The 23246-nt window shown below is 41.5% G+C and overlaps 1 protein-coding gene across 3 annotated transcripts in view; it reads left to right on the top strand.

Moving 5' to 3' along the window:
* The window catches only part of Cttnbp2 (cortactin binding protein 2), a 163948-nt gene that overhangs the window by 82430 nt on the left and 58272 nt on the right, over positions 1-23246 (top strand). Inside the window, exons 4-9 of one of the 3 annotated variants that reach the window (XM_036182418.1) lie at positions 6469-7938; positions 12460-12499; positions 13930-14133; positions 15500-15599; positions 17531-17681; positions 20616-20867. In XM_036182418.1, coding sequence (XP_036038311.1) covers positions 6469-7938; positions 12460-12499; positions 13930-14133; positions 15500-15599; positions 17531-17681; positions 20616-20867 — 2217 coding nt within the window. Of the gene's footprint in view, positions 1-6468; positions 8105-12459; positions 12500-13929; positions 14134-15499; positions 15600-17530; positions 17682-20615; positions 20868-23246 lie in introns of all 3 variants that reach the window. The other 2 variants (XM_036182419.1, XM_036182420.1) reach the window with 2 other exon arrangements.

Genomic DNA, 23246 nt, shown 5'->3' on the forward strand with positions numbered 1-23246 from the left:
AGTTAACTTTCCTTGGAAGGTGAGGACAGGAAGACGATACTCTGAGTCAGACCTCTCCATCCCTAATGGGCAGTGGTGATTGAACCCAGGGTCTGTTGCATGCTAGGCATGTGTTCTGCCACTGAGCCTTTGGCCTTCCTTTCTTTGATCCTTTATTTTTGGAAGGTGAGCTCAACAGGTCAGTTTTCTGTTTGGTGATAAGGCATTCTACTGTGTTTCCATTTTAGTACAGGAGCCTAAAACACTGGTCTCCTGTGATTCCTGTTTAATATGTGTGTACTATTGTGCTTGATGGTGCAAATAAGGGAACCATACAGAACCAATCTTTCTAGTGATAACTTAGCAAGGGCACACAAGGAAGAAGCTTGGACTCAGACTTGGCACTACATCTCCTCATCTCTGAAACACACACAAGGAGTGGGAGTGTATTCTGTCACGAAGGGATGACTTACAGAGCAGATGTTTGATATTTGTAAGGAGAAATGTGATAAGTAATGTAGCAAGTCCAAGAGGTGACTGGAAAGAATCAATTTAATGATTAAAGGAAAGTTGAATGTTGGACAGGTGGGAGCCATTCTCTCAGTGAGTGAATTTTCTTGGTAAAGGAATTGATGAAGGTGTACCAGGAGTCCTATGAGCAGCCATTGGTAACATTTCATCAACAAAGGTGAAGATTTGAAATATCTGTTGTAGTGAGTGGTAAAGGAAGCTGAAAACAGTGAGTGATGGTGGCCTTGGGGGTCTATTGAGTTGTTGTCCTGCTGTCTAGGTAGAATTGAAGAGTCACTACCAATGGAAGAACAACAATTACAAACAGTCTGTGGGTACATTTATAGGAGTGGAGTTTGGAGTATAAATATCAGAGATGAGTTACATGTTTTAGTTTAGAAGTTTCTCAAATTTGACTCTGAGGTAGAAGATAAAAGCCATAAAGGTGTGGTGCTCTATAGTGAAGAAACACCATGGTCAAGTTTCGCAGTTCCCAGAGAGCTGACTTGAAGAGAGCAAGTCAAGCCTGGAGTGGGCATCATGGTTCTGACCCTGGTTACCAGTGTGGTCAAGCCCGGAATGGGCGTTATGGTTCTGACCCTGGTTACCGGTGCGGTCAGGGAAACCCTCAGTTTCCCTCTAGTTAGCTGTTTTGTGAAAGTAGGGCTAACTCTTCTTTAACTCTTTGCCAATTTTATAGATGTATAGACTGTGTTTGATCACACCCACCCCATTCCCGTCCCTCTGGCCCTCCCTGTCCCTTCCACTACATTCAACTTTTAAAAGACTCCAGCATTTTCCTTTGACCTTCAGAAATGAATTAGAAAACTCATATTTTAAGAATGAGCTGTAAATTGACCTATCTCTTGTTTTTTCTAACGTTGTCATAAGAACTTTTTACTGAAATTAGCATAGAAGGTATTGATTTTTTTTTTCTCTAGGTGGTACTGGGACTGAATCCCAGGCTTTTTGTCCTCTGTTTACTAAGTAAGTATTTTACTACTAGACCACATGACTAATCCCTACTTTGCCTACTTTTTCTATTTATTTATTTATTTATCTATCTATCTATTTATTTATTTATGTACTTATCTTTGGTTTTGTTGTGTTGTTTGTTTGATTTTGAAACATGGTGTCACATAGCCCAGACTGGCTTCAGATTCTTCTGTTGTTATCGCTGAGCCTCACCTTAAATCCCCAATCCTCCTACCTCTCCCAGCCAAGTATTGAGATTATAAAAATGTGCCACCAGGGCCATTTTCTACATTCCCTTAATAGTTCTTTGTGCTTTCTAGTGGCAGCCTATTATTTTGTGATTTCTCATGGTTTAAATATGCATTAGCCAATGACTCAAATTTTCTAAGAGACCCTCTTTATGAGTACAATATACACATAAATACACTATATACATCACTATTGTTCCTCACGTTGTGCCTGCTCTATTGAAAATGCCACCCCCAACATTGTGTCCAGCACAACAGGGCATGCTGTGATTCTTTTTATTTTTTCTGGGGTTAGGAATATAAACTTGGGTCCTCACATAGTGCTCTACCACTGATATAATTCTAGTTCCCTCTTCCACCTTTCCTTTTGAGACTGGGTCTGCTAAGTTGACCAGGCAGACCTTGAACTTGAGCTCCTCCTGCCTTAGCCTCGAGAGTCATTGGAATTACAGGTCTGTACCATCCATCTTAGAATGTTATTCTAAGAATTAACTGTACTGTTAGTCACCAGTTTAGAAACAGTTCCTCAGTACTGTTCAGGAGCTGCTTTTTAACGCACAGAGCACTTCAGCATCAGTAAGTCTTACTCTGGGGTGTTGGCTTAATGAAGTTCTTGCTGGGTAAACACGAAGAACTGAATTCAGTTCACAGAATCCATGTGGAAGTCTGTCTTTTGGCATATATCTTTAATCCCAGCCCTAGATGGGAGATGAATCTCTGGACCTCACTGGTTATTCAGTCTGGACCAATCTGTGAACTCCAGGCTTAATGAGTGACTCTGTCTTTAAAAAATTACAAAATAAGGTAGAGAATGAGTGAAGACGATTTCCACATAGACCTCTGGCCTCCACCACACAGAATACATGCACACACCCATGTAAACATGTACACATAGAGCACGCGCATGCGCGCGCGCGCGCGCGCACACACACACACACATCGGAAACAACAAAAATAAATAATACCTGTGACCTCTGGTTGAGCAGAGGTCTTCTTATGGTCTCATGACACTGTCAGAGCAATAGAGTAGTGGATTCTCCCAGAAGGAACACAATCGGGCTGCCCAAAATTGTCAGTCCTTAAAACATTTCCTTCCTCTGCTGTAGGTGGCTAAATTTTGACTTGAGTCAAATGCTGACTTTACTGAGAATGCATTTCAAGTTTGTGTCTAAAGCACTAAACTGTAGACAATATTGAAGTAATGTAAATCTTTTTATTTCCCAAAGAATGCATGTCTTTTTATGCTGTTCTATAGTCTTTAAGTTTGTGTTGTATCTAAAAATACTGTACACAACTTGGGATAGTTATTATTGGAATTACTGGGAGAGGAAGAAATGGTTCTCTTAATACTGTTGCTTGATGCAGGATTGCCATAGATCTTCAATTGGTAAGGCTCACAGTATCTGTGAATCATAATAATACAAAATTCAGTAAGTTATGCCTACATAATTTTCTTCAACATCCAAAGGAGATGAAATGGTCGTTCATTCCTCATATCTAAACAGCTAAATCAACTTTATCCTCTATGAGCCATGAAGTCTGGACCAGCAGAAGAGTCTATAGTTGGACAAGTGAGGTGGATTGCTGCATCCTGCCCACGGTGTGCCCTTAATCTTTCATAGTTTCGTGACACACACTTCTCAGTAGAAAATAAGCAATCTTTAGGACTTACAAGAATAATGCAACTCATGAATATACAATTCCTGAAGGAATCTAAGGTAGCAAACAGAATCTGGAATTCTCAGGTCATCGCAGCACAATTATATATATAATTATATTATAAAATTGTAAAAATACTCAGAACAATTAAGACATGGAATTGGCCTAGGTGCCCATTAATGAATGAATGGATAACTAAATGTGGTATATGTACATAGTACAATCCAGCCTTGAAGGGGAATGGAATGATGTCATTTGTAGGAAAGTGAAATGACCTTAAGAGCATGATGTTAAACCAAAATAAGGCGACTCAGAAAGACAAACTTTACATGTTTCCCCTCCTGTAGAGTCTAGATTTCTAAAAATGTCATGAAATAATAAGGAAGATGATATTTATGTCTTTTTCCCATTTCTGTGACAAAATTCTTGATTAAAACAGTTTGAAGGAAGAAGGGTTTATTTGAGTTCATGGTTTGGGCGACAGTGTCTCACATGTCCTAGGAGGCAGGGTGGCAGTAGTGTGAGGCAACTGGTCACATTGGGTCCATGGTCAGCTGCTTCCCCTTTTCCTGGTTTGTTCAGTCTAGAACCCCAGTCCATGAGACAGTGCTGCCTGCTCAAGGTGAGCTTTCCTGTCTAGAAATACTCTCATGGACATGCACAGAAGTATACCTCCTAGCTGATTCTAAATACAGCCAAGTCAACTTCAAAGATTAACCATGACAAGAACTGTTTCGGAAGAGGAAAGGGGATCAGTGGTGGGGAGGTTCAAAAGAAGATAATGGGAGATGAGTGTGACTAAAATGTTATGTATGCATGCATGAAAATACCATGAAGCTCATTATTTTGTATAATAAGTAGCCATTAATAAAATGCAGTTATAAATGTTGCTCATGCATTCAAAAAGACTATTTTAGTTATTATCAAGCAGCAGTGCTAACAACATTCATTCATTAAACAGTTTATTAAGTTATAACCATGTGCCAGTCACTACTGTAGGTCTGGGGGACATAGCAAATGATTCTCAGTCTTCACCCTCATGAAGTTACATTGTAGCGAAGGCAGATAGATAATAAACAAAAATGACACAGACAACGGGAGAGGGCCTTTTCTCTCTGGGGCAGTGAAAGCAAGTATCTCAGTTAGGGTTTCTACTGCTGTAGTGAAACATCATGACCAAAAAGCAGGTTGGGAAGGGAAGGATTTATTTTGCTTATACTTCCATCTCAAAGTCCATCACCAGAAGAAGTCAGTATAGGAACTCAAGGTAGGAATGTGTGTTAGCATTTATACATTACTTGGCTGGCCCCTTGGGAAGCTTGCCGGTAAGCAGGCAGTACCTTGGCCCATCTCAGGTTCCTGACAACGTCATCCTGCGTAGCCTGTTTGTGCATGCACCAAGCCTCCCTCCCTCTTTCCCTCTTTCTCCCTCCCTCCCTCCCTCCTTCTCCCCTCTCCCCTCTCTCTTATCCTATGAGGCTGTGTCTGTACCTCCTCTCACCCCCCTTTCTGTCTCTTCTCTCATTCCTCCTCTCTCCTCAGCCTTTATCTCCAGAGGCAAACTCTGCATTCCTTCTTCACTTCTCTTAATAAAACCCTCTACATGCCTGCTGTCTCCATGGTGTGAGTGACTTTCCGCTGCCATGCCCCTTGGCTTCCACGCACTAAGGCTGACACCTGCCTTTTTTAAATACAACAACCTGGAGGCAGAAAATGATGCAGAGGCCATGGAAAAGTGCTGCTTACTGACTTGCCCCTCGTGACTTGCTCATACAGCCCAGGGATAGCACTGCTTACAGTAAGCTGGACTCTCCAACATCAATCATCCATCTAGAAAATGCCCCCCAGGCTATAGGCCAGTATTATGGGGGTACTTTCTTAATTATGGTTCCCTCTTCCCAGATGATCCTGGCTTGTGTTAAGTTGACGTGAAACTAGCCAGCACAACAGGCCTTACTGTAAGAGTTACAGTTGAACAGAAGCCTGAAGGAAAGAGAGGAGCCAACCTTTTCTGCTGCTGGGTGATTTTGTGAATATGAGAGAGTCTCCCCTCATGATTGAAGTGTAGCTCAGTGGTAGGGCACTTTAATTATGCATACAACCCCAGGTTCAGTGCCCTCCCCCCAAATCTGGAAACATAAAGGTTTTATAAGCTCACTCTCGATGTCAATCATTTGGTAAAGTATTTGTTTTCTGAACAGCACAGAGCCTGGGTCCCATGGCTCCATGAGCAGCCAATACATTTTGCTTAAGAAAAAGCAGATCTGCCCCACACATAGCCATTTTGATGAGGAGGGTAGCTGGAGGGTTTGCTTGTTGGTTACTTTTGTGAAGTGCATAGCAATCTTTGTGAAGGAGAGCCTCCTGAAGATGTGTAATGGATGTCTAGGCAGACGGGACAACAAGGTCACAGACCCTGAGGCAAGAGGTAAGGCCAAGTTCAAGAAACACTGTGAAGGCCAAAGTAGCTAAATTGTAAGGCAGGATCCAAGTAACAGCTGAGGTCTGTCTCCAGGCTCCCTAGTGATGGCCGTAGTTCTAATGAAATCATCTGCTAGCTCTTTACAGTTTTATTTGAAAAATCTCTTTACATATGATTTCATGTGACTTCCAGCCCATCAAAAGATGCCCGAAGAGGTTAAATAACTTAGCAGTATAAAATGGTTAGCAAATATGGGGCTTGGAATTTAAGTGCTCCGATTGTGTATCTCAGAGATCAGTTCCTAATTTCCAGCCATTGAACCTTCATTAAATCACACCCATTCTCTCACTGATCTCTGCTCATCAAAACAGCCCCTTTTGAACTCTGTGCTGTGATTGGAAGCATCCTACTATTATTCTCTTGCAAACTGTAGTTAACTTTAATAGATTAAAACAATTCCCTTTTGTTGCAATGTAGGTATTTTTCATAAAGCCATTTACAGCAATTTTCTCATTTTAATGAGGCTTTAAATATTATCTTTTTAAAAATCATAACAAAATGTGGCACATTTGCTAACCCAAATCATGCCATTGTTCAGAAATTAACAAAAAGCCCTTCTGCACTACAAAGACTATGGTGTCTATTAATCCAGGCTTCCCTTTGAATATCTTCCAGTTGGAAATGGAAAAGCTTCAGCTCCAGGCCCTTGAACAGGAGCACAAGAAGCTGACTGCCCACCTGGAGGAGGAGAGGGGCAAGAACAAGCATGTGGTCCTGATGCTGGTGAAGGAGTGTAAGCAGCTCTCGGGCAAAGTTGTAGAGGAGTCCCAGAAGCTGGAGGAGGTTCTGGTGAAACTGGAGGAGGAGAAGAAAAAGACAGGCGAATTGGAAGACCAGCTGTCAGCCGAGAAACAAAGAAGCGCGGGCATGGAGGCTCAGCTGGAGAAGCAGCTCTCTGAGTTTGATACTGAGCGAGAACAGCTGCGTGCCAAGCTGAGCCGAGAAGAGGCACACACCACTAACCTCAAAGAGGAGATAGACAAGATGAAGAAAACGATGGAGCAAATAAAAAGGGGAAATGACAGCAAGCCAGGCATCTCCCTCCCACGAAAGACGAAAGACAGGCGCCTGGCTTCCGTATCTGTGGCGACAGAAGGGCCCGTCACCAGGGCTGTTGCTTGCCAGACAGATACAGGGACAGAAAGCACTGACCCTGTGAAGAAGTCACCTTTGACTGTGCCCATAAAGCCTTCCACAGGGAGCACCCTAGTTCCTGCAAACACAAAAGGGAACACAGCCCCCAGTGCCTCACTGATCAGGCCAGGTATTGACAGGCAGGCTTCCCACAGTGACTTGGGTCCCTCTCCATCTACTGCCCCACCACCAAGTACAAACAGAATTGAGGAAAATGGACCAAGCACGGGCTCTGTCCCCGATCTGTCAAATAGCACACCCTCGACCCCCAGTAGCACTACCCCTGCCACTGCCCAGACACCAGGCACAGCTCCCCAGAACCATTCACAAGCTCCCCCAGTGCACAGTTTACATTCACCGTGTGCCAACACACCTTTGCATCCGGGTCTCAACCCACGAATCCAAGCGGCTAGGTTTAGATTTCAGGGCAATGCAAATGACCCAGACCAGAATGGAAATACCACCCAAAGTCCTCCCTCAAGAGATGTCTCTCCTACAAGTCGTGACAACCTAGTGGCCAAGCAGCTAGCCCGGAATACTGTGACCCAAGCACTGTCGAGATTTACCAGCCCTCCAGCAGGTGCTTCTCCAAGGCTGGGAACGTCTCCAGGAGGGGATGCCGGCACCTGTCCTCCAGTCGGTCGACCGGGTTTAAAGACTCCTGGGGCAGCGCGGGTTGACAGAGGAAATCCTCCTCCTATCCCTCCCAAAAAGCCAGGGCTCTCCCAAACTCCTTCTCCACCGCACCCCCAACTGAGGGCCTCCAACGCGGGGGCCAAGGTTGATAACAAAATCGTGGCTTCACCTCCCTCCACTGCGCCACAAGGGACAAAGGTAGTAAGTGAGGAGAACGTCCCTAAGTCATCCTTCCCTCAGCTGCCACCAAAACCATCCATAGATTTAACTGTGGCACCTGCAGGCTGTCCCGTTTCGGCCCTGGCCACGTCTCAGGTGGGTGCCTGGCCTGCTGAAACCCCTGGACTGAACCAACCTGCATGTTCAGACAGCTCCTCCCCTGTCGTTCCCACCACCATTGCCTTTTGCTCTTCCATAAACCCTGTTAGTGCCTCATCCAGTAGCCCCGGTGCCTCAGACAGCCTCCTGGTAACAGCATCAGGTAAAGGGATTGAAATCTTACACCCTTTTTAAAGAATGTGGCCTATTCTCTCACTTGTCTTAATTTCTTTCACATTGTCTTGAAACATTTTTAATAACCCCGTTTCCATTTCCCCCATTTCTTTCCTCTTTTATTTCTTTCTTTTTTTTTTTTCTTTTTAATTTTCTTTAAGGCTCTGGGGTGATGATGATTCATCGTGCTCTATGAATTGTGGTTTTATCGTGCTAAGCACTCTTCCTGAAAATAGTGGTTTGAAGCACACAGAGACCATTAATTTAGAGAGACTAAAACATTTCCAGGGGAGGAAAGAGCATCCCTTCCTATCAAATACTTGTCCCACGAGACCTCAGTATTAATGGATCATCCTCGGTGTGCATTCAGTTTGTTCCTTCTAGGATGGCATAAGAAAAATCCTTTCAAGTCACTGTTCACACCACTCTGGATTAGTAGGTTGATGGGGTTTGTTCTGTAGCTAAGAGATAGGAGGTTAATATCAGTTTGGTATGAGTGTCCCCTTCTTACCCTCAACAAAGGACCATGAGTGTTTATAAGTTCCAAGTTTAGTTTGAATACTGTGTACCCCATTTGATAAGGCATTGTCTTCCAAGACTTGAGCACAGAGGGCTTCTGCACCCCTTGGCCCATGTTAAAGTTCCCATGGCATCAGTGTATCCTGAAGTTGCTCAATATGGGAGTTGCACAAAGGACTAGATGTTTTTCTTTTTGGTTGTATATGGTTTGTGGAAGCATTGCTTTCTTTATTAGCATGGCTAATGTGGATTCATGGTTGGTGTCAAAGCCTGTTAGCACTCTGAGCAGTCGCTGCTGTGCTCACATGTCGGGGCTGGTAGATCCTTTGGGCTCTGAAAGAGAAGGGTTTAAAAAGGAAAGGAAATTTCAATAGCATCACATTTAAAACTTAAAGCATATGGCACTGCCCTTGAGGAAGTCAGTGCTTCCGATTGCATGCTTCTAAATGTAAGCTGACCCCATTGAAATTCAGCTTTGGGGGAGGTGGTTTTTATTTTGAGGGCAAACTGAGAACCAAAAGCAGCATGGACTTTGGGGTTGAAGATCGGTGTTAGAGTTGAGGCTCTGTTGTATATAACTCTGTTTTTGACCATCTTTCTCATACTGAGCAAGTTTTCTCTTCCTTAAGTTGGAGTGTGCCCTGTGCAGAGGGAAGGTAGCTGGAAGGCATCTAAGAGACCATCACATATCAAGGCATGGCTGTGATCTTGGGGCAGCATGAGTAATCACAGCCTGATTAATAGTGTTGCATATAGTGCTTTTGAGAATTTGCTTCAGAATTGATCTTTGTGTCATTTTGCACTGTCTTTATAGGCATTTGAGATTTCTATTTTTTTCTTCTTCTCCAAAATGGTTGTATCTCTTGGCATTGCTTGGAATCATGTTGACTTTCCCACTAGTTAAGCCTGCCCTAAGAAGGGAGAGATTTGGTACCATCCAGAAGACTCTAAAAATGGACCCCAAGTTCTCCTGGCTGCTGGAAAGCATGGCTCCAAAGTTATTTGGGGCCAGGACAGCGCTCTGCTGTAACCATACAGACTATATGACAGACAACACTTCCCAGGGCATATGAATGTCGTCAGCTGGTTCTGTTTATAGCGACAGAGACATCTGTTCTCCAATACCTTGAGGCTCTGCTGGCTGCTGCCTCTGTGGGCACTGTGATCCCAAGTCCAGCTGCAGACACCCGTTAGGTTTCAACAGAGATGCTTCAGAAGCAGCATGTGTGACTGCAGAGCATTCTTTCCATGGGGTTTGGAGTTCAGTTTTAAAAGATGGCTAATTCCTAATCTAGTAAACATTTGTCCAAACAACCTATTTTGTGTTCGGTAGAATTCTTGACAAAGAAGCCAGGGCCCTTTAAGGGAAAAAAAAAAAAAAAGCCTTTTGTGACTATCTGAGGTGCCAAGGAGAATATAAATAGAGATTTTGATGAAATAGCTGCCAATGAAGATATGTAAAATTGGTTTCTTCTTTCTTGTTTTCCAATTTTCTCATTTGGCCCCAGTGTTCTCAGAACTGCAGGATGGCCCTTGGTGGAAGAGCAGGCTTCTGTTGAGTTGATTATAAGGTGTGCCTCTGTAGGGCAGAAGGGTGGCACCAGAGGTCTTAGTCCTTCAGCAGGTGTTTAGTATGCACCTCCCTGTGTGCGCCAAGGGCAAAAGTGTTAGACCGATGCATGCTTGTATAATTATAGAATTCAACTACAGGTGTAGGCCATCCCAAAGTTCCCAAATTAGATGGTATTTCACCTGCATTGCAGTTAGCTTGTTCCAACTCTCCTGTTTTAAAGATTGTCTGCTGGTGCTGGGGATGCAGTCCAGAGCCTTATGCATGCTAGGCAAGTGCTCCACTGAGCTCCCCTGCAGTGTCTACCACCACACCCATCAGCCAGGAAGCTCCACAGCTCCATCCATTTTGCTTCTTAACCTGGCTGGGCCTAGGTGAGCTTGTCCCCCTCCAGGTCAGAAGCCCATAGGAGGTCATTAACTTTCCACTGATGCCGTTGCAGTGGCTAGGAACAAGGCCCAGGGATAGCATGTATCTGCAGGTGCCCAGCAGATATTTGTTCCCTTTTTCTGTGACCACGTGAGCAAGCCCTGAACTGAGTTTCAAATGACAAATTTAGCTAATTTCTGCCCTTCTGTAGTTCTAACCCTGGAGAGACATTATTTCTAAGCTATTAGCTTTGCCATCTAAAACTTAAAATCTTGGACACAAAATTAAGATTACTTCCCAACTGAAGGGTGTCCTGACTTATCCTGATGGGTAAGACTGTTTAGTGTCTGTCCCTCCTTGCCCTGGGCCCCGGGATCTTTCTCTTGAGATCCCCTGTGTCTGTCATCTTCTATGTCTAACAGCTAAGTGATATGAAAGCCCAGAAGGCTAGAATGACAGAAGATTCCCATTTGATGGGTTGCATTGGAAGTTGCACTAACCAGAGGCAAGTTCGTGGCAAGCCGTGAACTTTCAAAATAACGCTTGGGATTCTAAATGAGTTAGAAGTTCTTACTCCTTCTGAACTTGTCCAATGAACATACATAGTCAGATGAAGAAACTTGAATCAGGCATCACTCCGGGCAGCTGAGTCCCCAAGCCCTGACACATTTTCCTCTGTTTCTTTTCTGCCGTTGTTTTTCTTGTTCCTATTACTTATTTTGTAGACTGCATTTCATTTGGTTCAGACTTTTTTCTTTCCCTACATATATTCTTTAAAGTATCCTCGTCTATGATTGGCTTGAGAGCTAAATCAGAAAACAAGAATGGTCTGGGCTGTGACTTTAACCCTCTCCACCCTCTGAAGCTGGTGCCAGAAGCTGTCCACCCCTCCTCTTCTGCCATTGCATGTCCCCGCTGTCCCGTGGCCTGCTGTGCAAAGTCCTCACCTTTACTAATGTCTGCCTATGACGCTGCACAACTGAATGACTGTCTAACGTCCGTAGAGTAGCTGTGTGGATTCGGGGCTCTTCCGCCATTACTAATCCAGTTAACCAGACATGACCTGTTCTCTCGTTGTTGAGAATTTCAGATGAATACTAGTGTTGTTGTGTTGAGGTCTTGGTTTCACTTCCCCCAGACTTGTAACAGGATTTACGAAGATAAATTGTGCTAGGAAAAAATTGGAAATGAGAGTGAAAATGTAACATTTGTTTGAAGTTTAAGAATATGTGATATTTACAAAGCACATTTCTTTTATGAAGCTTTAAAAATAATGCTTTTCAGTCCTCTAAGGAAACTGATAGAGCTTCTTCTTAATATAACAAGGAGAATGATGACACTTCATGACCTAAAGATTAAGAACATTTTTGAATAAAGCATTTTACCTTTCACATCAGTGGGACCTTCCAGAAAATTTTATATATATATATGAAAATTTCCATATAAAACAGTTAGCAATATGTATTTGTATTGTCTTCTCTAAAGCTTAGAACTGTGATTAAAAAACAAACTTTTAAAGAAGAGCAAAATTTAGTGTGTACACATTGGTATTCATGGAAGAATATCAAGAACCAAGATTCCCTGAATGAAATCTAAAGAAATGAGAGAATGAGTGTGTGTGTGTGCACATGAGTGTGTGTGCGCCTACGTGTGTGTGCGCGCGTGTGCGCATTTGTGTGTGTGTGTGTGTGTGTGTGTAGAAAGCATGAAGCAGACCCCGCACCCATTATGCTGGGGACAGTAGTGTGATGCCTTCCTATTGCTTGTGTTTGCTTTACAGTCAAGGTGTCCAGCCTTGGTGTTGATAATTTTCTGTCTATCATCCATTTCTAATAAGTACTGATTTAATTTTTGTGGGCCTGTTTTTTTGTTTGTTTGTTTTTAAGAAAATACAAAAGGTAAAATGTACCAGAGAGGAGCCTTCTTGTAAGTATGAAGTAAAAATACTACTTTTCTAAGAAGACCTTATCAATATCAATGGGGAAATATTATAAATATTTGAGAAATATTGAATTTTATAAAAATTTTAATCTTATTTGTCATTGCTGCCCTGGTATGATAAAACAATAAATTATCCATAGATTCAGATAATTGGTTATAAAAATATAATATCAAGATTTTAATATTCAGCATAGTTTTAGTTGCATAAATGGCCTGTCTTTGATTTAGTCTTATAAAGAATTTTAAATATTCTGAGAAATTTCTTTGATATGTACATTTTTAGTATATCCTGAAAGAATTTTAGAGGCCAAAAACTTGGCATTAATCATAAGAATTGACTATTACGTTCATATTAGTGTAACTAACACCTTGGTACAGGGGAAGAAAAGCATCCATCCATTGCTTCTTGCTGAAAGGAATGTTACATGTAACCATCGAAAGTCTGCCCTGAGGAGTATGCATGTGTAGCACTACTTAAAAGTACTGGGGCTTTCTCATGTATGTAAGCTGAAAAGACACAAATACCAACTAAATCAACATTTGTATTTTACTGTTTTTACAGCCTTTTGATCAAGGAAGGATTCAGAAAATTTTCCAGGCTATATGCAGCCGACTTCACACTCTTAACAGAGTCTCTTCTAAAGCTGCTAAATACTGATGGGAATTGTCTAACCATGATAACTCTTACAATTTCTGTTAACGCTATATGGTAGAGTCCTGCTTGATTGGCCAGTTAAAAAGTTCATTAGTCCTGCTGTGCAGATGGCAAGAGACAGTCATTTTCAAAGCGGATATGGCACCATGTGCTGTTGTATAATACAGCCAAATTATATTTTTTGTATATTTTCTACTAGCTCTTAACATTTATCAGTTGTTTCCCAAAAAAGGAAATACAAGGAACATAATTAACTCCTTGATAGAGTAAGGCCCACTTTCTAGTTTATGTAAAGTAACTGTCCTAGAAACATTGTTGAAGAAACTGTTTCTAACTACTGTGCTATCTTGTACCTACTTGATTTATGTTTCCATATCGGTATTGGTTTTGAGGTAACCTTTACATAGTTTTAAAATTCAAAATGCTCTTAAATTCCACATAGAAATTTAAGTTCACAATGCATGGCAGCCATCTTGGTTGCCTGTCACTTAACACCAATCATGTAACTCCTAGTTTGTGCCAGCCTCAGGACTAAAATTAACTTGCCACCGTGAATGTTAATTGATAGCAGATATAAGGTCAAAAATAACAGTATGGATTTGTGCTAAGAGTATTAACAGATTGATCGTGTTAGAAACCATGTTATTAATCTTGTAGGGATACCTGTTCATGTCTCTGTGTGTGTGATTCAAAAAGGAATGGTAGTGTGTGTCTTCTCTTGTCCCTCCTGCTCTCTAACTAGGGTCACTTTAACCTACAGGCTGGTCACCCTCCCTAACCCCTTTGTTAATGAGTGGTGGTCCTGCCCCCCTGGCTGGCAGGCCTACCCTTCTTCAGCAAGCTGCTGCCCAGGGAAATGTCACTTTATTATCAATGCTGCTTAATGAAGAAGGACTGGACATAAATTACTCCTGTGAAGATGGCCATTCTGCCTTGTATTCTGCTGCTAAGAATGGGCATACAGGTAAAACAACAACAACAACAAACAAACAAAAAAACCACACAAGCTCTTCCCTTACCACACCCCACACTTGCCAAAGAACAGAAGACCAAAGGTGATTGATTCACTGGATTCACGGTTGTGAGTAAAAGATCCTCTTGAAGATTCCATTTTTCTTTTAAAGGGAGGAATGAGTAAATCTTTTTTTACATGAGTTTTAAAGTCTTATGAATATTTAAAGGCCTAATTATGTAGTTACTTAATGTAGAATGTAGAGCTAGTCGCAAAGTAAATTTTCATTTGTGCACACCAAAAGGTATTGTCCACATAACAATTATAAATCACCCATTAGAAACAAGCTGTGCCTCTGAGATCGCTCTTGTCAGGACAGAATAACCCTGATTTATGCTGTGGAAGAAGAGCAGAACATCCAGGCTGTTAGGATTAGGGTGTTGAATGTGTTGCTACAGTGAGGATAAATTTTACCAGATAGGAAGGATGACCTTGGAATAATTTATAGTTATTTAGGGTTTTTTTTGGGGGGAGGGGGACTGAGAAGTTATGGCACTATAAATGATCTGTCAGTGGACACTAAATTTATTTTCACTCTTTTAACATGCAAACCCCATAGTTAAATCTACTAAGACATGTAGTAGTACAGAAAAGGATATCTCCTTTTACAGTTTGACTGCATGTCCTAAGTTAACAGCGTACGTGAGCCATAGACTACTGGTTGGCTCAGACAGACACAGTATTTCCTGAGCAAAGAAGACTGTAGTTTAAAGTTTAAAGCTTTGGAATTCAGAAGCACTAGGGGAATTTCCTGTATGTACTGTAGAGAAATTAAATCATGCAATATTATTTATGCTACTTCTCTGTTAGTGATATTTATGTCTCAGGTGACTCTCTGTGGGCTTCTCTTGATCTTCAAGTGTGTAGGATGACCCACAAACAATCACTTTGACGATTAAAGTAGCCTCAATCATGCACTAAGAATGTAACTATATAAATAGAATTTGGTAAATGGATCTGGTTCTTTGCCCCAAAACATTATTTTGGAGAAGTTTCTGCTGGGAAGGAAAGCAGGGAATCTAGCAAAGTATTTTTCTGATATATGGTATTCCTTTTTATCCATCAACAACTCTCTTAGGAATACTTTTAAAAATCATGTCTTGGTGGCTTTGGAGATAATGTGTCTTCAGGAAAAGAGATGGCTTTCCATATGAAAGTCCATGACATGCCACATCCAGCAGGACAGATCTTTCAGATCAACTGTGCAGTAGAGAGGGCCTTGAGCCATTAGAGTCTCTCCACAGCTTAAAGGGAACTTGGCTCATCATAGCACTAACTGAAGAATTAACGTGACTTTCTGTTAAAAAAATACCCATAGACTGTGTGCGATCGCTGCTGAATGCAGAAGCCCGAGTGGACGCTGCTGATAAAGATGGCTTCACACCCTTGTGCGCTGCAGCTGCTCAGGGACATTTTGAGTAAGTGATGCTCTTCATTCTTTTCATTCGTTTGTTTGTTTCTGTGAGAATGACCCCTTTTTATATTCCTGCACATACTTCACTCCTGCTAAGTATGTGAATGAGTGATCAACATTCATTGACATATCCTCCAAACATCTTTGAGTGTTCGTATGCAAAGCAGGACCTGAGATTTGTTTTCGTAATAACAGTTAAGTGTTGTATCTGAAGGACATGGTATATGTCCATGTCTGAATTATCCATCAGTGAACTTGCTTCTGGACAAGGTCAGCTATAGCATACCACTGGAGAACGAAGTAAGGAATGCTGAACTCTTCATTGTTTCCTCTTTCCTACAGAAGCTTTTGTTAGTGCTACCATTAAAAGTGAAACCTAGAATTATATTATTTGCTATAATCCCTTTGTCCTTCTGGTAAGTTAGTTGATAGTTAGGCCAACATGTTTATCTTGCTTCATTTACAATTAAGAAGAGAGATCAAATAGGGCTTTTGCATACTGAAAGTAGCTCAGGTACAGAGGGAATACAAAGGGAACTGGTTAGTTAATACGTACATGACTTTAACAGTGATTTCTAAAGGAGTTTGAAGTCATTAATATAGTGATCACATTTGAAACTGAAAGTCATATTTTAATAATAGAATATAGCAAATTGCTGCCCAGCCTGTGCTGAGCTGGCAGGTTGTGCAGCATATATACAGCTGCCACCTTGAAAATCCATCTGTCCTGAGAGAAATATTCTTGAACAGACTACAGAATCCATGGCATTTTGGTTTTGAGTCTTAGTCTATACCAGATGAGCTGTTTCTCCAGCTCAAACTACACAATTCTTCAAGTAAGGATTTTTTTGAATTCACATCCATGTTATTAATTATAAATGTATTCTCTAATATTTCAAGTGCATCCTTCGGTGTCATTTTCCCTGGGGTATCTGACGCACATCTCATCAGCCTGAGTTTAGTTTTGGAAGCCATGCTGCTTTTGCTGCTCCTTTTGGTTATATTCTGTGTCCTCCAAAACAGACCTCTCCCTCCGGTCTGTTTCTGCCCTTGCCTCATCCTGGTTACCTTGCCATCTGGAAGCTCCTTGCTTGGAGGACGTAACTGCCACAGGACAGAAGCACAGAGAGCTTTCGAAGGAGGAACCTGTGGAAATTCAGGAATCAGTAAATGTAAAGGACATGTTACACAAATATGTCAACATGTAACTTATTCTAAAACATATGTAAGCCAAATACTGAGAAAAACAAACCAACCAACCTGACTTCCCCAAATTCAGTTCTGTCTCTGTGTGTTGAACTAGTCCCTGCATCACAGTCTTGCCTTTACCTCCTCCCCTTTTTCTGTGTAGCTCTGTGTCCTCAGAAGCCAGCTACTACCCAAAGAGACAGCCTCTTCCATCTTTCTCCAAAGGCAGCCCTTTTCCCAGCCCCCTGCTACTTTTTATAGAGGAAGCACATGGTGCCAGGCTGTCTATGCCATTTATAATCATTTTCTTGAGTGAAAGAAAAATCACAGAATGATTGAGCAGCCCCATGTTTGTTTCAAGGCTCACGCTGTTTTCCATTACAAATAGTATGTCCACCAAGTGTGATTAAACCTTTTAACCCAACAACTCAAACCTGTTCCAAGGACAACGCCTATAAAAGTTGGTTAGATGTATCATGACCTAGGTTTGAGCATTTGTAAAAGTACAAAGTACGATTTTTTTTTTTTAATTTTCATAAATTTTGTGACAAAGTGTTGTTTTTTGTCTTATGAAATTGATAGCAATACAGTAAGGTTCATAATATCCAATTTGGTCTAAATAAAGCTAATTGATATATGTCAGTATGCAGACTTGCTTATGCATGTCATCTAGGTTTGGATCTGATCAGGGAGCACATCTAAGCTGACATCTCACTTCTGTATAACTAATCACAATTTTGTGTGCAGATGTATAGAATTACTAACTGCATATGATGCCGACATTAATCATGCTGCTGCTGGAGGACAGACACCTCTGTACCTGGCCTGTAAAAATGGAAATAAAGAATGTATCAAATTCCTGCTGGAAGCTGGCTCTGACCGGAGTATAAAAACCAGAGTAAGTACCCATTTGGGAGAGTTCTCACTGACATCCATACCATGTCTGAAAACTTGTTGTATAGGTTCAAACATCATATACTTGTGGTTTTCTAATATAGATGTGTGTATATGACATGTGCAGACATTTTTTGATGTCATTATTCCCTAAATAAGGCAGTGTAACAACTGGCTACATAGTATTTACACTGTAGATGGCACTCTAGGTAATATGGAGAGGACTTGAGGATGTGAAGGATGTGTGTAAGCCCTCGGTAAATGCTGCACTATTTTTCATGAGGGATTTGTGCATCTCCAGGAAGGCAGAAGCCAGGCTGGGTGGGGCATAGATTTGAAACTGTTCCCCCAGGAATGCTAAAAGACAGCTGCACACTGAAGCAGGTTCCTCAGTTGTCCTTTCGCTTTAAGGATATTGAATTGGAAAGTGACCTCTGCTTGGGTCTCTAGCTTGCTAGTTAAAAATTATGTCCATTTTACTTCATCGGTCATTCAAATTCTGAGGCTTGAAACAACAAAAAGAAAGGATAAATGGGGCTATTAGTATTTCAGAATTAGAGACAGTGAGCGTGTAAGTTTTTATTCATTGAACAAATACTACTCTTACAACTTTGATGTTATTGTATAATTTCTCTGACAAGAACCAATCATTAATTATCAATATGAGCAAAGATAATGAGGCCAGTTACAAATATTTTCCATTGTGGGTTATTGGCAAAGCTTAAAATGAAAAAAAAACCAGAATTATGTTTATTCAATTTCAAATTTTTATTAAATTTTAAAAGTCTTATTATATGTGTATGGGAGTTCTTCCTACAGGTGTGTCTGTATTGCTCACATGCCTAGTTCCTGTAGAGTTCAGAAGAAGTCATCAGATCCTGTGGAACTAGAGTTACAGGTGGTTGTGGGGGGTCATGTGGGTTCTGGAATTGAACCCAGGTCCTCTAAAAGAGCAGCTAGTGCTCTTAGCCACTGAGCCATCTCTCCAGATTCTGTTTGTGTTTTTAATCTAAAAAAAGTAATTTAGTTTCACATTTCCTTGTTATTTTATGTATTTCATCAAAGAAATATATGGTATTTATTTATATATATTTACATATATATATATATATATATATATATATTCACTACAAAATCCTACCTTATAGATGAAAGAGAAATGAATTTTGCATCAAGCTGAGTAAGAAGTGCAACATGGAAGGTTAAACCAGATCCTGTTGAGAACACAGATCCATGCCCTCTAGCTAGATATGTTGAGCTAAACAGAATCTTTAGAAATACAGAAATGCACAGTATAATTCATAAGTGGTCTCAGGGGAATAATTCTGTCCTTTGCCTTTTAATGGTGAGCTAGCAAGAGAAAGTGGAATATTGAAAGGATTTTGTCTTGTCTTGTTTTTTCCTAGAAGGTCTGCTTGGACTGTTAACTAGGAAGGTAATTGGCACTTACTCTCTGTGGCCTACATAAGGTTGGTGTCCTAATGCTACAGAAAAAAGAAGGGCCTGCTTTACCTGAATGGAATGCAGACCATACCCTGCTCTAGATACTGACTCTGTGGTCTTGTCTGAGTCAACCGAACTTTACTGGCATGAGATCCAAAACAGAAAAGGGCATGTCCTCAAGGGTCAGCTTTGGGAAAGGATTGCAATACTTATTGTACATTGAGATGGTTCCCAATTACTGGCTGATTTTCTTAGCTTTTACATCATTACTTTAAAAATAGTGCTGTTGTGGTATATACCTGTAATTCCAGCACTCAGGAGGCAGAGGCAAGAGGACTATATCAAATTCCAGGCCAGCAAAGGCTGCATAGTGAGACCCTTTCTCAAAACACACATTACAAAAAGGAACGAAAGAAAATACTGTAGCTCATTGAAATATATTTAATATAACAATATGGAATTCTGTATGAACATGATGTTAAAGCTATAATATAAAGTAGAAAAAAAATAAAGCCCCAAAACAAGTCTATTTTTTTAATGGCAAAATCTTTAAAGACAAACAAGAATTCCTGTGGAATGGGCACACTCACCTCTATGTCGGAATGAGAGGAGGTACACTTGTCAGGTTTAATTGTATCCCACTCACTTGCTGGGCATGTTTGATAAGCTGGTGGGCTCTTCCCACTACAGTCCCCACGATGCACTTGTCTGGAGAGAGGCTTGGGGATCTGCCTTTCTAACAATGTCCCAGAGGGTACTGAGGCTGCAGGACTGAACCACTACCCTAAGACTGACTACTCTCAAAACTAGCTAGAGTGGGGAATGGGAGGGGGGGCAGAGCACTTATTCTAGAGAACGGACTCACTGATTTTAGGTGGAACATTTTCTAAGGAAGTATGGATGGGAATACCTCTACAGTGAGCAGTCACTGAGCAGAAGCCCATTGACATCCAGTGAAACGATCTGGGTTTGTTTTTCCTGCATTCCTACCATCCCCTATTACCCAGAATCTCTCCTTCTGGAAAAGTTGGCATAAAAATGTTTGGATCCTTTGATCATTGTTGCCTTGAAGTAAAACTGGCTTTCATCAGTATTCTTCAGTGTATTACTAATTTACTAATACCATCGTTATTGCATACAATTTTAAAAATCTCATTAGGAAAGCGTTCATTCCATTTTTAATACTAAATTGAGATTCTGGTTGGTCAAGCATAATACTCAGGAGACTAGGCAGTACCTGCTCATTCCAGATGGTGAGTATTAGGTAGAAATGGTGATTTAACAGCAAATATGAATCACAGTTGTGGGAAATAGTGTCACCAAGGAAAATCAGAGAGCTTAATTAAGTTCATCAGGACTCTTCAGGGGTAGACCACCTCCTTTCTTTGGTGCAGTGGTTCCTGACCAAGAGCATTTAGAGGTGGGCTTTCAAATAACACTGTTTTCATTGTTCATGTTGTTATCAATGCTTTCCCCCTGGTCCATTTGCTTTCAGGATGGCTGGACACCAATTCATGCAGCTGTGGACACTGGTAATGTGGACAGCCTCAAGCTCCTGATGTACCATAGAGTGCCAGCTCATGGAAACTCTTTGAGTGCAGAAGAGCCCAAGTCAGGCTTGTTCACCGTGAATGGAGGAGAGAGCCCTCCAGGTACATCTAAGCCTGTGGTTCCTGCAGACCTCATTAACCATGCTGACAAAGAAGGCTGGACAGCTGCCCATATCGCTGCTTCCAAAGGTTTCAAGGTGTGTGTGCTAGCAGCTGGCCTCATCACCCAGTTGTGAATTTGATGAGTGGCATAGCCATCTGCAATTGATCTGGTGTGGTTAGACTGAATAATTGGAAATGGAGTAATACCATTACAGAAGATGATGAGCTGCTGCTGGTACAAATTGTCTTTCATTTCTCCCCAGCAGATGTTTATGGTTAAGGACATAAGAGAATTTTCATTTTTTTTAAATCTTTTGTTTGGAGTCTTTCAATAACCAATATGAGAGTAAGTTCAAATGTTTTATCTCATCTGTGTTAAGAAGGAAAGATTAGTATTAATGTAATTGATGGGTCTTTTACAACCAAGGCTTGTTTTACTTGTTAAAGCACTGATATCTAGAGGGAGGCTCAGATTGTAGGCTATTGTCTTGTGCTCTTTCTATTAGCAGCAGTAGGCTTTACCAATAATCGGTGTTAGAACACTCCTGAGTGCAGAGCACTATGCATGCTAATATCTGAAGAAAAAGTTTGTTCTTAGCTTTTAGACCAGTGTCGGAGGAGGAGACAAAAGAGAATCCAGAGTGATGAACGGGCGTCAGATCAGCCCCTCCGTCAGTGATGTGGAGAAACAGATTACGCTTTTCACAGAGCAGGGTTTGTAGGATAGTCACTTCAGTGACTGTTCATTCTAAAGGAGGTAGAAATCTCTTGGGGTCCTGCTGACCACTGGAGAGAGTAGTTCAGGTGGAGGAGAAAGAATAAAGAGGGAAGCAGTGGCCAACAGCCCAGACCGAGTCAAGTGAAACAGAAAGAAGGCGGCACTCGGAGCGGCATTGCTGGTGCCGGGGCCTTTAGTGACATTTCCTCAGGAGCCTGACCAGAAGTGACCAGTGACTATGTAGCCAGTGGGAGACCTTGGACAAATGAGATAAGTGGTGATCCAGTTTCAGTTACTCAATTTAGCAATAATATCTAGACCAGTTGGGATATTGAACAAACCGAGAGCAGAAAGAAAAAGACTTAAGTTGTGGAAGGTGGTGGGGACAGTGGTGATGAGAATTATCACAGAGAAATGGTAAAGGATGAGGCTGAAGATGGTTGTGGGTAAAGTGCTTTTTGCTCAAGCATGAGGAACTGAGCTTTGATAAACAGTACCTACATGAAAGCTGGGTGTGGTGGCATGCTCTTGCAACTCCAGTATTGAGGATGTGGAAACAGACAGATCCCAGGGACTTTCTGATCAGTCAGTGTAGCTGAAACACTGAACATCATGCTCAGGGAGAGATTCTGCCTCAAAAAATAAGTCGAGAGCAACAGAAGACACCCAAAGTGAATTTCTGGCCTTCACATGGACACACACACACACACACACACACACACACACACACACACATATGCCTCCAAACAAACATAGACTTGTAAGCACACAAATAAATGTCTAGGGATGGAACACAGCACACATGGAGAAGGAGTGGAGCTGAGTAGAAACATAGTATCTTTCAGGAAAGAGCAAAGAAAAAGCACTGATTGGTGAGACAGAAGGCGGTTTGGGTATGCTGGAATGAAGTACTACCTTCACTTCTTCCACATGGAAACGCCTGTGTGGGGCTGTTGGATTTACTGCAGACACGTGGACTAGGAAAAGGAAAAGCATGGTTTTGCTCAGTGCTTGTTAGCCCTATGGTTCCCCCATTTCACTCTTTGACACAGAGAAATAAAAATTCTGAGAACTCAATATGCGTCGTTTTAATGGAATGCATATGGTGTAAAGATTTTAGGAGACATAAATGGGAAGTGTAAGTCATTTAACTTTGGAAACGCAGTTACTCAGAGACTGGCAGTTTCGGTGACAAAAGGGTTCATGGAAAGACAGTTTGTTGCTCACAACCTTTTGTTCCTTCAACAACAGCAAAACTCTGTAATGTGCGATGTGGCTGGTAAGAGTGGGTTATGAGTACACTTAGCCTGTAGGCACAACACGGGATCAGCGGTGCATCCTTGACCTAAGGTGTTTGCCTGCAGTTCCTCTGTGCCTCTTTTCCTTGGCCAACAGGAACCTCCTCCTGGGGAGCTAGCCTTCGGTGAAGGATGGTGCCCCTGCTTGGTCACTTCAATATGAACTCTTATGAGTTCCATAGTTTTGATGATCAAAGATGGTATTTCCATTGATCCCCCAGACCCTGGCAGCAATAAATGCTCCTTTACTGTTGTGAGCCAGGAAATATGACCTCCTTTGCTCAGAATAGGATTCTTCTGTATCCTCTTATTTTTAAAAGCATAAGATCAATTTTTGATGCAAGATTTTAAGGAATGATTGACAACACACACTGCTAAGCTGTTTAAATAATAGATTTTTTTTTAAGCTCCAGAGTGGGCATTTAATCTTCCATTTTGACCTCTTTATTTTATGATTA

Source organism: Onychomys torridus, chromosome 3, assembly GCF_903995425.1.
Source record: "Onychomys torridus chromosome 3, mOncTor1.1, whole genome shotgun sequence".
NCBI lineage: Eukaryota > Metazoa > Chordata > Mammalia > Rodentia > Cricetidae > Onychomys > Onychomys torridus.